The following is a 12,593-nucleotide window of genomic DNA, read 5'->3' on the forward strand; positions in this document are numbered from 1 at the left end:
TATAGCAGCTGCTTGATAGACTGGGATTTGTATGGACGTTGTAATCACAAAAACTGGGGGGACAGGCAAGGAAATATATGATGAGAGATCTTCAACTGAACAAACAATCAAATGGCACAATATTGGACCAAGAATGGAAAAATACCATAACAAATCTATTTATTTCATGATAAGTACAAGAATAATTTGAACACAATTTAGAATGCTTATCAATTCCTTTAGTTACAGGTTCTTTTCAATAGTACAACTCTGTCTTTAACTCTCAATTTTACAAAAAGCAAAACATATTTCAAACAATAAGTTTTTTCCCAATCAAGTACCAAAATCAGCCTAAATATTTTTAAAGTTTCATAATTAGATCTTTTCATTTACAAAGAATATTTAAATAGCTTAATCACAACTAGTCCAAATATACTGCTTCAGACAATGACATTGGGTTCACCACTGTTTCCAATTTACTTGAAAGTTTGGTTATATTTGCAGAAGGTACCTGAGGAGAGGCAACTCGGGGTTAAAAACAAAAGGGTGAGCAGGACAAAAAATATAAATGGGTGAAGAAAGATGTGAGAAAAACACACCAAAAAAAAATTAAAGGAAGAGCAACTGAGCACTTGTTCTAAAAAGGTATTAATTTACTGCAAATAAAGTTAGTTAAATTAGACTACCAGAATACAATAGGGGTCAAGTCCAAATTAGTAAAAAGTAATTGTATGACCAGCGCCAAGAAGTTCTTCCAACAAAATGATTAACACATGGAATGGAATTGTGGAGCATGATAACGTCCCACAGTTTAGGATGAGGCAAACATCAAGCATTTCTGGTTGGATGAATTAGAATAGTCCAAAAAGACCTACCCTCATCGAAATCTTCATGATTTTGTGATTTGTGATAATAGGTGTGGTCCCAGGGAAGGGATTTTAGAAAAATATACATTCTCATCCACATCATATCAGTTTTGTATATGGATGTCACGAAGCCTTCTTAAAGCCCTTCAAGATTGGATAGATGTTCTCAAATGCTTCATAGATCTCTGAACGTACTTTGGCACCTGCAGATAAACAAACATTTTAAACTCTTCGCTCCAAGTACATATCAAGGTGCCAAACATTAAAAGGCATCTCACACCAAATCTATTACACAAAAATGTCAAGATTTTAGCAAGTTCTGTGCTAATATACAAAGTTGGCCCTTTGGAATGCACATTTGTTTGTGCAGCACTGCAGTGATGGTGCTATTAACAGTAATAATCATTTATTGAAGCTAAAATGCAGAAAATAATATCTGACAAGGGAAATTATTAAAGTACATTTATTCAAACAAAACAAAACAAAACAAAACATTCATTTAAAAAAAAAGCTAATTTCCATTAAAGCATGATCTTGTTCTATCAATATTTTCAAAATAGCATTTAAATTATTGAAGCAGTTTACTGATGAAATTAATATCTGTAGTAACATATAGCTTAGTTATTGTGACACTATTAGTGATTTTTGAAAAGATTTATAGCTCAGGTTGACTTTCTGGATGGATGTTTGCTCGCTGAGCTGGAAGGTTTTGTTTTCAGATCTTTCGTAAGCATATGAGGTAACATCAGTGAGCCTCCAGTGAAGTGCTGGTGGTATGTCCCACTTTCTATTTATGTGTTTAGGTTTTGTTGGATGGGTGATGTCATTTCCAGTTCTTTTTCTCAGGATGGAAGATGGGGTCCAAATTGGTGTATTTATTGATAGAGTTCTGGTTGGAATGCCATGCTTCAAGGAATTCTCGTGCGTGTCTCTGTTTGGCTTGTCCTAGGATAGATGTGTTGTCCCAGTTAAAGTGGTGTCCTTCTTCATCTGTATTTAAGGATACTAGTAATAGTGGGTCATGTCCTTTTGTGGTTAGTTGATGTTCGTGTATCCTGGTGGCTAGTTTTCTGCCTGTTTGTCCGATGTGGTGTTTGTCTGAGAAAAAGACCTGGAAATGACATCACCCACCCAAAAAGAAACTTAAAACACAAAAAGTGGGACATACCACCAGTGCTTCACCAGAGGCTCACTGATGATGTTACCCAGTATGGTGACAAAACATTTGAAAATAAACCTTCCAGCTTAGCCAGCAAACCTACAGCCAGAACCTCAACCGTAGTTACAAATCTTTCCAAAAATTGCTAACACCTATGGGCACAACACACTAAAACTGGTCTGAAGATGGGAAACCAACACCATCCGCAAACAGCTGTATTGTTGCTTGAATGCCTAAGGAAACATGTACTATCAAAATATCTTAAATACAAACCTCCACTCAATACCACACTCGCCAAATGAATAGCAGAACAAAACGGCCACAGAATGCTTCGAGATTAACAATGATTAACAATGCCTACAACTGACTCCATAAATACAATCAGGAAATGTCGCTCCAAAAACCTTTTACTCACAAACGTGACAGACTATGAATGAATAGACACACTACAACAAGTCATAAGCATCAAACAGCAGCAAACACAGGAATTGAAGAAAATAGCCCTCCAGAAAAAACTAGACAAACTCTCACAAAAGAGAAACACAGAGGCTTGGATAATTTAAAAAAAAAACTTATCAGACCGACCTCTAACAGACACACAAAAAGCTGTCCTCATAAGCAGCTTAAAGTACAAGCACAGAGACGCAGACAAAAAGGACTTCCTAGCAGCAAACGGACTCTCAGAAGAAAGCAGACAGACCATCAAACCAACATTAAGCAGGAAAAAGGAAGAAAACAATAGAAGGACTCAAAAGACAAAAACATTGTAATCCCACTTGGAAAGAAAGGATGCATGGCTGTCATTTTAAACAGAACAGACCACTGTGAGAAAGTGAACGCACTGCTTGCAGATACTGACTTTCCAACAGGTGGCGATAGACCCGACCCCGCAACTAGAGAATCGAATCACAGTCTGACTCAAAAAAAACTTAAGAAATCTGGAGAATTAAACAAGACAGACTTCCCAAAAAAATGAAACCAGATGCATCCAAAACACCATGCTTCTACCGACTACCCAAAGTAGACAAACCAGGAGCCCCCCCCCCTCAGACCCATAGTCTCACTATCTGGAACACCAATGTTCAGACTTGCAAGGGAACACCACCAAAGACTAAAACACTTAGTAGAACACTCACACCACTCCATTCACTCCACCCAAGAATTCCTGAACACCAAAGACACCATGATAGAAGAGGATGAAATAATGGTCTCCTTTGATGTAACAGCCCTGTTCACATCCATTCACATCAACCTGGCCAAAGAAACACTGACTGACTACAAGAACCAAAGACACAAACACCAGACAGCGCCAACCTCATCAGCAAAGATATCATCAAGCTAGTGGACCTGTCCCTTACCACCCACTTCATGTTCAATAACAAGACCTACAAACTAATCAATGGAACACCCTGAGGATCACCAATATCAGGGTTCCTAGCAGAAGCAGTTGTGCAGAGACTCAAAAACAGCTCTCCCAACCATCCAATCTAAACTTTGGTTCCGCTAAGTGGATGACACCTTTGTCATCACGAAATGAAACAAATTAGAGAGAACCTAAACAATGATAGTATCTGCAAGCAGTGCATTCACTTTCTCAGTGGTCTGTTCTGTTTAAAATGACAGCCATGCATTCTTTGTTTCCAAGTGGGATTACAATGTTTTTGTCTTTCGAGTCCTTCTATTGTTTTCTTCCTTTTTCCTGCTTAATGTTGGGATGATGACAATGACGATGATGATGACACAACAACAAACTGCCACTACTAGATGTCACAGTAGAGCGAACACTCAATGGGGATCTTCAAACCTGCGTTGACAGGAAAACACCACATATGGACCAAATACTGAACTACTCCTAACACCCACAAACGAAGCTGCATTAGGACATTATTTCAATGAGCCACCACACACTGCAGCATCAAGGAACTACGAAGAGCAGATGAGAAATACCTACTGCGTATTCAAGAAGAACAGGTACCCAATAAACATAGTCCGCCAGTTCCTCAGCATGAAACCCAAAACAAGCAGACAACGTGTCTAGAAACCCTAGACGCTTTACCCTACAAAGGCATCTCAAAAATGATCTCCAGACTACTCAGACCTCTGGGCATCACTGTAGCCCACAAACCTACCAACACACTTAAACAGCGACTAATGAACTTTAAAGAACCGATATAAACAACAAACAAAAGAAATGTTATTTATAAAATACCTTGCAAGAACTGTAACAAACACTACATTGGACGAACAGGCAGAAAGCTAGCCACTAGGATACATGAATATCAACTAACCACAAAAAGACATGACCCGCTATCTCTAGTATCCTTACATACAGATAAAGGACACCACTTTGACTGGAACAACACATCTATCCTAGGACAAGCCAAACTAGAGACGCACAAGAATTTCTTGAAGCATGGCATTCCAACCGGAACTCTATCAATAAACACATCGATTTAGACCTCATTTACCATCCTCCGGAGAAAAAGAACTGGAAATGACATCACCCACCTAACAAAAATAGAAAGTGGGACATACCACCAGCGCTTCGCTGGTGGCTCACTGATGATGTTACCTCGTATAGTGATGAAATGTCTGAAAACAAACCTCCAGCTCGGCGAGCAAACTTCCATCCAGATTGGGAAACTATTTTGTCTAGTTACTTAGATGAGAAACAGAGAGAGCATGTTTGCTTCAATTACTGAAATGATTTCTGCTACTGGCATTTTATAATCAGTCATTGCAAACATTTCCTGAATAATTATGCAAAGTGAACATTTTCCTAAAATCTGAAATTAGTCTGGTAGTTTCCTTTCCTCATATAAAATTTTGAAAATAGAAAAATGGGCCAATGCATTCTGCCTGCATAGGTACTAATGTAAAAACTGATATCTGAAACACTTGGTTTACATCACAAAGGAATAATGAGTAATTTGATTGCAGAACTTAGAAAAATAAAGTTGATTAATCTTTAAACTTTTATCTATGTATCCAATTTTTTAGTTCACGGCACTAAAAAAAGGTACTTAATTGTGGTTACTGACTGCCTAACTACATAATAAGCTTGGAATAGAAGCATTTTTGATGAATAGATATAGTTTCAACAGTTCAAATAAATAACAAAATTCAAATTACATGCTGATCAACAACAGTCACAAAAATGCAAGAGACCAATATGAAAATAGATATTAAACAAATTTGTTTTTACCTGTCAAAACAACCTTGCCAGAGACAAATATTAGCAGAACAATTCTTGGTTTGACCATCCTGTAAATGAGACCTGGGAACAATTCTGGTTCATAGCTGGAAAATGAAAGATTGTTGCATTAAATTGTAAATACAAGTAGAGCTTATCACTCATCTTGGGTCGAAGCTGAGATCCATTCAGCAGCAAAACAATAGCAGTTAAGCACATTCCTACATTGGTACTTGCTAACTGGATTATCCTACAATGACTTCATTCTCAAATAATTTTGGATAAAATTATCAACACAATGAAAACAATGTTTTTCTGAAGTCACTTCATAATAGCAGGAGGCCACTTTACTGTATTTTCAAATTTGCCATGCTAAAATACAATAATTTTATTTCACCTTGTTTTCAAGCAGATGCTCATGCCCATTGAATTCTGATGTTTCTGAAGCAATATCCTGATCTGAAGAACATCCAAAGCACGGTGACTTGTCAACATCAAAATAGAAGGATAGGTTTCTGTCACTTTTATGCCCTGCTTTGCAATCACTCCTGGAGGAGGCCTTGAGATACCACTCTTGGCTGACAATATAATACTTCCAAACCAGTGTGAGAATACGGATTTAAAATTGTGATCAAGCAATTCAATAAACATGTACATGTGTATATAGATACATGCAAAAATTTAGTATTCAATCAGAAAATGTCACTTCAATAGTCACATTCAATCCATGTCCTGATATTGGCCATCTTTTATACATTGCACTATGTGGCAAAGTAATAATGGGCAGAAACCACTGATTCAGTAGCCTAAATGGATTAGATCAAGTGACTACAGAACACTCCACATTAGAATGCTATCACTAACTTAAAATACGTACATATCCATCTGCAGAAGTGTAATCCAAAATGCTCTGTAGAAACATATGTCTCACCTGCATGCATATTTATACATCTAACAGTGTGTGTCATGGCCAGCATGAATGGCAACAAAATTATGTTGCTGCTCAGCCCATATACTGTAAGTTGGTTCTTACCTTGATTAAGCTCAGGAACTTTAAACCATTTAGAAATTAACCAGACCAAGCCACTTCAAGAATTAAGTGTGTAAGGGTCCAAAATGGATTATATATTAAGTATAATAACAACATGTGTTTACTTGAAAAAAGAACATTGTTAGATATTTAGGTGAATAATAGAATTATAATCAACTGCATGTAGACTTAAAATATTTTCAAAACTGATGTACTTTTACTCCTTATCTCATTTGGTAACATTAGAACATGAAGTTTTACTGTTACAACGGTACTCGCTTTTCTCAAGTATTTGGTTCAAAAGTCCTTATTCACATGTGATGTGGCAAGAAACAAACTTACATTTATATAGTGCCATAAACATCTTTGGGATGTATCATTTGTTTCGCAGCCAATACTTGATTTTGAATTGCAGAAACATTCCTTTACTCTCCATGACAAATGAGGTATGGTTTATTTTGATAGTGTTGGTTCTGGGACAATGTTCATCTGAGACAGAAAATATCTCTGATCTTCAATTGGTGCCATGGGATATTTTAAATTCACCTGAATGTAACACACTGTTATAGCTGAACAGATGTTTTACAACTTAGGTTATGCACTTAAATCTGGCATAAAATCTGAACCCACATTGTCTCTCTCAAAACTAATTTGTTACTACAGAATTAGCATTAACATGGAATAAATCCAGCCACAAATGGATTTTCACAGACAGCAACCAATATGTTGTTTTTAAAAACTAAATTAAACAAGGTGTTGAGAAGAGATGGGCTTCACCGAAGACAAAATGGAGCTAATCTTCTGGTTGAGAGATAGTAAATAGAGTAGTGGGGATGGATTTAAACTTATAAGGCAGGAGTGAATGTTGACTAATTGGTGCAGTTATGGAAGTATCAGTGAGGGCAAAAGAGAGAAAATACACAATGGAGAACAGGAAGTGAGAGAAGGCTCAAGAGTTGGCAGTGAACAAAGAAATTGTTGCCTCCCAATTGGCAAGACTTAAGGGCAACGTTAAATCATATGTATGTAAGTACAGAGTATAGTGAATAAAATTGAGCAACCTGAAGCAGAATTTGCTGCAGGGGGATTTGGCATAGTAGCATTGACCAAAATATGGCTCAAAGCAGAATAGGACTGAATACATAACATTGGAGGTTATTTTTAGTAGAAATAGGACGGCTAACAAAGATAGTGTAACAATCTTGGTCAATATAGTATCAAAGCACTTGAACAGATACAGTTCCTGAATGAGAATCTATATGGTTGGTGACACATGAAGGAAGTGATGATCTTGTTTGGTATTTCTACTAGAGCTCCAAATAGTGGGGAGGAAGTAGAAAAGAGCATTTGTAGGCATATTGTGGAAACCTGCAAGACAAGTATTTGTGACAGTTGGTTATTTCAATTGCCCTAGGGTAGAATGGGAAGGGGGGGTGGGGGAGGGCGGAGGCAGAGTTGGGCACAGAAGAGGAGAAATGTCTGCAATGCGTCTCGGAAAACTTTCTGGAACAGTCCTTTTCCGGTCCTACCAGGAGGATGCGGTGTTGGATCTGGTTCCAGGCAATGAGGCACATTAGATTAGATTAGATTAGATTAGATTACTTACAGTGTGGAAACAGGCCCTTCGGCCCAACAAGTCCACACCGACCCGCCGAAGCGCAACCCACCCATACCCCTACATTTACCCCTTTAACCTAACACTACGGGCAATTTAGCATGGCCAATTCACCTGACCCGCACATCTTTGTGACTGTGGGAGAAAACCGGAGCACCCGGAGGAAACCCACGCAGACACGGGGAGAATGTGCAAACTCCACACAGTCAGTCGCCTGAGTCGGGAATTGAACCCGGGTCTCTGGCGCTGTGAGGCAGCAGTGCTAACCACTGTGCCACCGTGCCACCGTGCCGCCCACATGAAGGAGAGAACATTGGCGTGGTGGAGCATTTGGGAAATGATGATAATATTGAATGCTATTGTAGTATGAAGTTGGAAAAAGGATTAAAACAAAAAAAAGTCAAGGATCAAGATCCCAGATAGAATAAGGACAGGCTTTTTCAAGGCCATGTCATGTCTGGTAAATTTAATAGTTCATTGACAAAGTGGCACATGTAGTGGATGAGCGTAATGCTGTGTATGTGGTATATTTGGCCTATCAAAAAGTATTTGCAATACCCACATGGCATGTTGGTTAGCAAATTAGAACTGTTTGGTATTGATGGGTCCTTGGCCATATGGATTAGAGATAGGAACCAGACATTAGGTATAGCTGGGCATTTCTTGGACTGGAGAGGAGATCAGTGGTGTTCTCCAAGGATCGGTGATAGGAGCCTTGCTTTTTATAATCTGTAAACTATTTGGAGATGGCCAAAATATCTACATTTGCAGGTGATACTAGGCTAGGAAGCATAATGAATTCTGAGGATGACCCTGAGCAACCAGAGAGATAATAAGTTAGTCAAATGGACAAACACCTGGCAGTTAAATTTCAGTGCAGAGAAACAGGAGGTAATGCATTTTGACAGACGAAACATGAAGAGACAATACAGGCTCAATGGGGAGTTTAGGAGCAGAGGGACCTCGGGATTCTCTGAAGAAAGCCTGACAAGTTGAACCAGCTGTTGAGAAGGCATTTAGGATCCTTGGGGTCATAAATAGTAGCACAAAGTATAAGGGAAATAAAGTAGTGCTAATCCTCTACAAATCATTGGTCAGATCACATTTGGACTAATTTCAGTTCTAGTCACCTTATCCTTGAAAGTAGAGTCGCAGGAAGATAGGATAGTGAAGGCGGCATTTGATATGCCTTCCTTCATTGTTCAGAGCATTGAGTACAGGAGTTGGGAGGTCATGTTGCGGCTGTACAGGACATTGGTTAGGCCACTGTTGGAATATTGTGTGCAATTCTAGTCTCCTTCCTATTAGGAGGATGTTGTGAAACTTGAAAGGGTTCAGAAAAGATTCCTGAAGAAGGGCTTATGCCCAAAACGTCGATTCTCCTGTTCCTTGGATGCTGCCTGACCTGCTGCACTTTTCCGGCAACACATTTTCAGCTCTGATCTCCAGCATCTGCAGTCCTCACTTTCTCCTCAGAAAAGATTTACAAGGATGTTGCCAGGGTTCAAGGATTTGAGCTTAGGGAGAGGCTGAATAGGCTGGGGCTGTTTTCCCTGGAGCGTTGTAGGCTAAGGCGTGACCTTAAGGGTGGTTTATAAAATCATGAGGGACATGGATAGGATAAATAAACAAGGATTTTTCCCTGGAGTGATGGAGTTCAGAACTAGAGGGCATAAATTTAGGGTGAGAGGGGAAGGATATGAAAGGGACCTAAGGGACAACTTTTTCACATAGAGGGTGGTAGGTGTATGAAATGAGCTGCCAGAGGAAGTGGTGGAGACTAGTATAATTACAGCATTTAAAAAAGGCATCTGGATGGTTATGAGTAGGCAGGGTTAAGAGGGATATGGGCCAAGTGCTGGCAAATAGGATTAGATTAGGTTAGAATATCTAGTCGGCATGGATGGATTGGACCGAAGGGTCTGTTTCTGTACTGTATGCCTCTATGACTATGACTCTATTTAGGATGGATATTGAACCTTAGACAGTGCACAAAAGGAGAATGGTAACAGTAATGAGAGATTTTAGATACAAGGAAAGATTAGAGAGAAATTGATTTGATTCTTCGTTGCAGGGAAATTTAAGTGGTGATCTTATTGACATGTTCAAAATTGTAAGCAATTTTCATAGGGTAAAGAAGGATATTCTTTTCTACTGGTTGGTATATCATTAGCTAGGAATCACAATTTCAAGATTGTCAGAGAGCCAAAAGTCAGATTTACTCAGTTGTTAGGATTTAGAATCTGCTGCCTGGAAGAGTGGTGTCAGAATGGGGAGCTTTTCTCTAACTGGAGTCATACCTAGCACAAAAATAGTTGTGGTTATTGAAAGGTAATTTTCTCAGTACTAGGACATTGCCCTGAGAAACTCCTGCAGCAATGTCAAGTCCAATCGTCTTCAGCTGCCTCATCTATGGTCTTCCTTATATCAAGTACTACACTGTCAACATCTGATAAAGCAGGACCAGAGAGCCAAGGGCAAATAGAGAATGAAATTCTGTCAGTAAATGTGAAAAAGTTATACACTGTCAAAGTTGTCAACACGCGTGTCAACCTTTGAACCTTAAAAAAAAATCTTAAAACAGAGTTTGACGGAAACAGAACAAAGTGAACCATCAGTGTAGATGGCCACCATTTTGAAATAACAACGTAAAATGCAAAGAGAGGGTTTTCTTAAATTATTATGCATCTTCTCAACACAGGTTGTATCATTGCTTGATCTCTCATAGCCAGTTGTAGGATTCTGATAAGTAAAGCATGCATTTGTGCAATGAAAAATTGAAACTGCTAATGAGAGTAGCATGTCATAGCTAAACAAATGGTGGAGTTGACTTAAATGCCAAATATATGCAAAACACAATGTATAGTTATGGTATTGCCAACATAACCTAGAATCACCTCAATTCACCTCAATTTCAAGCCTGTAAGAACATAGAACATAGAAGAATACAGCGCAGTACAGGCCCTTCGGCCCTCGATGTTGCGCCGATCCAAGCCCACCTAACCTACACTAGCCCACTATCCTCCATATGCCTATCCAATGCCCGCTTAAATGCCCATAATGAGGGAAAGTCCACCACTGCTACTGGCAGGGCATTCCATGAACTCACGACTCGCTGAGTAAAGAACCTACCCCTAACATCTGTCCTATTCCTCATACGGTCTTCCTTCCATACCAGGCAACATCCTGGTAAACCTCCTCTGCACCCGTTCCAGTGCCTCCACATCCTTCCTATAGTATGGCGACCAAAACTGCACACAATACTCCAGATGCGGCTGCACCAAAGTCTTATACATCTGCAACATGACCTCAGGACTCCGGAACTCAATTCGTCTACCAATAAAAGCCAGTACGCCATATGCCTTCCTCACTGCACTATTTACCTGGGTGGCAACTTTCAGAGATTTGTGTACATGGACACCAAGATCCCTCTGCTCATCCACATTACCAAGTATCCGACCATTAGCCCAGTACCCCATCTTTTTATTACTCTTACCAAAGTGAATCACCTCACACTTAGCTACATTGAACTCCATTTGCCACATTTCTGCCCAGTTCTGCAGCTTATCTATATCCCGCTGTAACCTGCCATATCCTTCCTCACTGTCTACAACTCCTCCGACTTTCGTATCATCCGCAGAAATGGGGTAAGTGGATGTAATTTCACAAAACGTTAGGAGAAACAATAAGTGACTGAATTGAAATTTGATATCTGCACATGATCTGAACACACGAAATAGGAAAATATTTTCTTGGCTATTAATTCCATGGTACTAATTAGAATATTTCAGTCTGTCTTAGAATCCTGTGAAGATGTTTTTCTTAAAACAGAATAAACTTGTTATTTTGGTGACATGCTGCATGATTTTTCTCATTTTATCTTTTCTTTTTTGTCATCTTCAAATTTCTTGTTCATTGCAAGTTTAAGCAGAATTGTCAAAATTCTAAATGCAAAATTCTAAAATCTGCACCCTTTTCTCCTATAGTACAAATTATTCTGGTTTGAAATTTGGCCTTTTTGCATTTGTCCTGATGAATTCAAGTCAAAAAGCTTCAAAATGATGTTGTCTCTCTTTTTAGCAATACTCAAGTACCAATTTTATTTTCTGCTGCAGTTAGACTCCTCAGTTTCATTGATACATACCTGGGCCTCCAAGTTTTCATTCTACATTAAGACCATAAGCTAAGTCAGTCATGAATAGGCTCCTAACAATGTGAATTAACAGCTGTAAATTAATAACTAAGATTAGTCAAAGTGTGGGCCACTTAACAGACAAGGATAGGAGAAATGATATGGAATAAGGAAATTGCAGAGAAATGAAACTTCGTTTCTGGCTTTATGGTAGAAACACGTTAACCTCTCTGGAAATAGTGAGGAATCATGTTTAGTGATAAGTAGAAACTTGAAGGAATCAGTATGAATAGTTTGAAAAGAAAGAAAAATTTATGGGCCTAATAGCTATGAAACTGCTGATGGCTTACATCTTAAGTTTTTATAAAAGGTGACTAGAGATGGTGAACAGTGAATTTGGTTATTCAGAATGCCCTAGATTTTTGAATGCTTCTTGATTGGAAATGTAAAATTTGTAATCCTGGTATTCAAAAATGAGGTGTCAGAAACAGAATTTCAGGCCACAGCCGGAGATCAGTAGTGAGAACAGTGCTAAGATCTATTATTGGGAACACAGTGGCAGGATACTTTAAAAATGTTATTAAATCAAGTTGGTACGAATCTACAGAATGGAAGTTAG

At 38.7% G+C, this 12,593-nt stretch overlaps 1 protein-coding gene across 3 annotated transcripts in view; it reads right to left on the bottom strand.

The window, feature by feature from the left end:
- Positions 1 to 593: 593 nt before the first annotated feature.
- LOC122553624 (TATA-box-binding protein-like) overlaps positions 594 to 12,593 on the bottom strand; it is a 54,026-nt gene continuing 42,026 nt past the window's right edge. Inside the window, exons 6-8 of one of the 3 annotated variants that reach the window (XM_043697718.1) lie at positions 5,595 to 5,681; positions 5,210 to 5,304; positions 594 to 1,048 (exon numbers count right to left, since the gene is read on the bottom strand). In XM_043697718.1, coding sequence (XP_043553653.1) covers positions 969 to 1,048; positions 5,210 to 5,304; positions 5,595 to 5,681 — 262 coding nt within the window. In that variant the 3' untranslated portion in view covers positions 594 to 968. Of the gene's footprint in view, positions 1,049 to 5,209; positions 5,305 to 5,594; positions 5,682 to 12,593 lie in introns of those variants that run through there. The other 2 variants (XM_043697719.1, XM_043697720.1) reach the window with 2 other exon arrangements.

Source organism: Chiloscyllium plagiosum, chromosome 10 (genome assembly GCF_004010195.1).
Source record: "Chiloscyllium plagiosum isolate BGI_BamShark_2017 chromosome 10, ASM401019v2, whole genome shotgun sequence".
NCBI lineage: Eukaryota > Metazoa > Chordata > Chondrichthyes > Orectolobiformes > Hemiscylliidae > Chiloscyllium > Chiloscyllium plagiosum.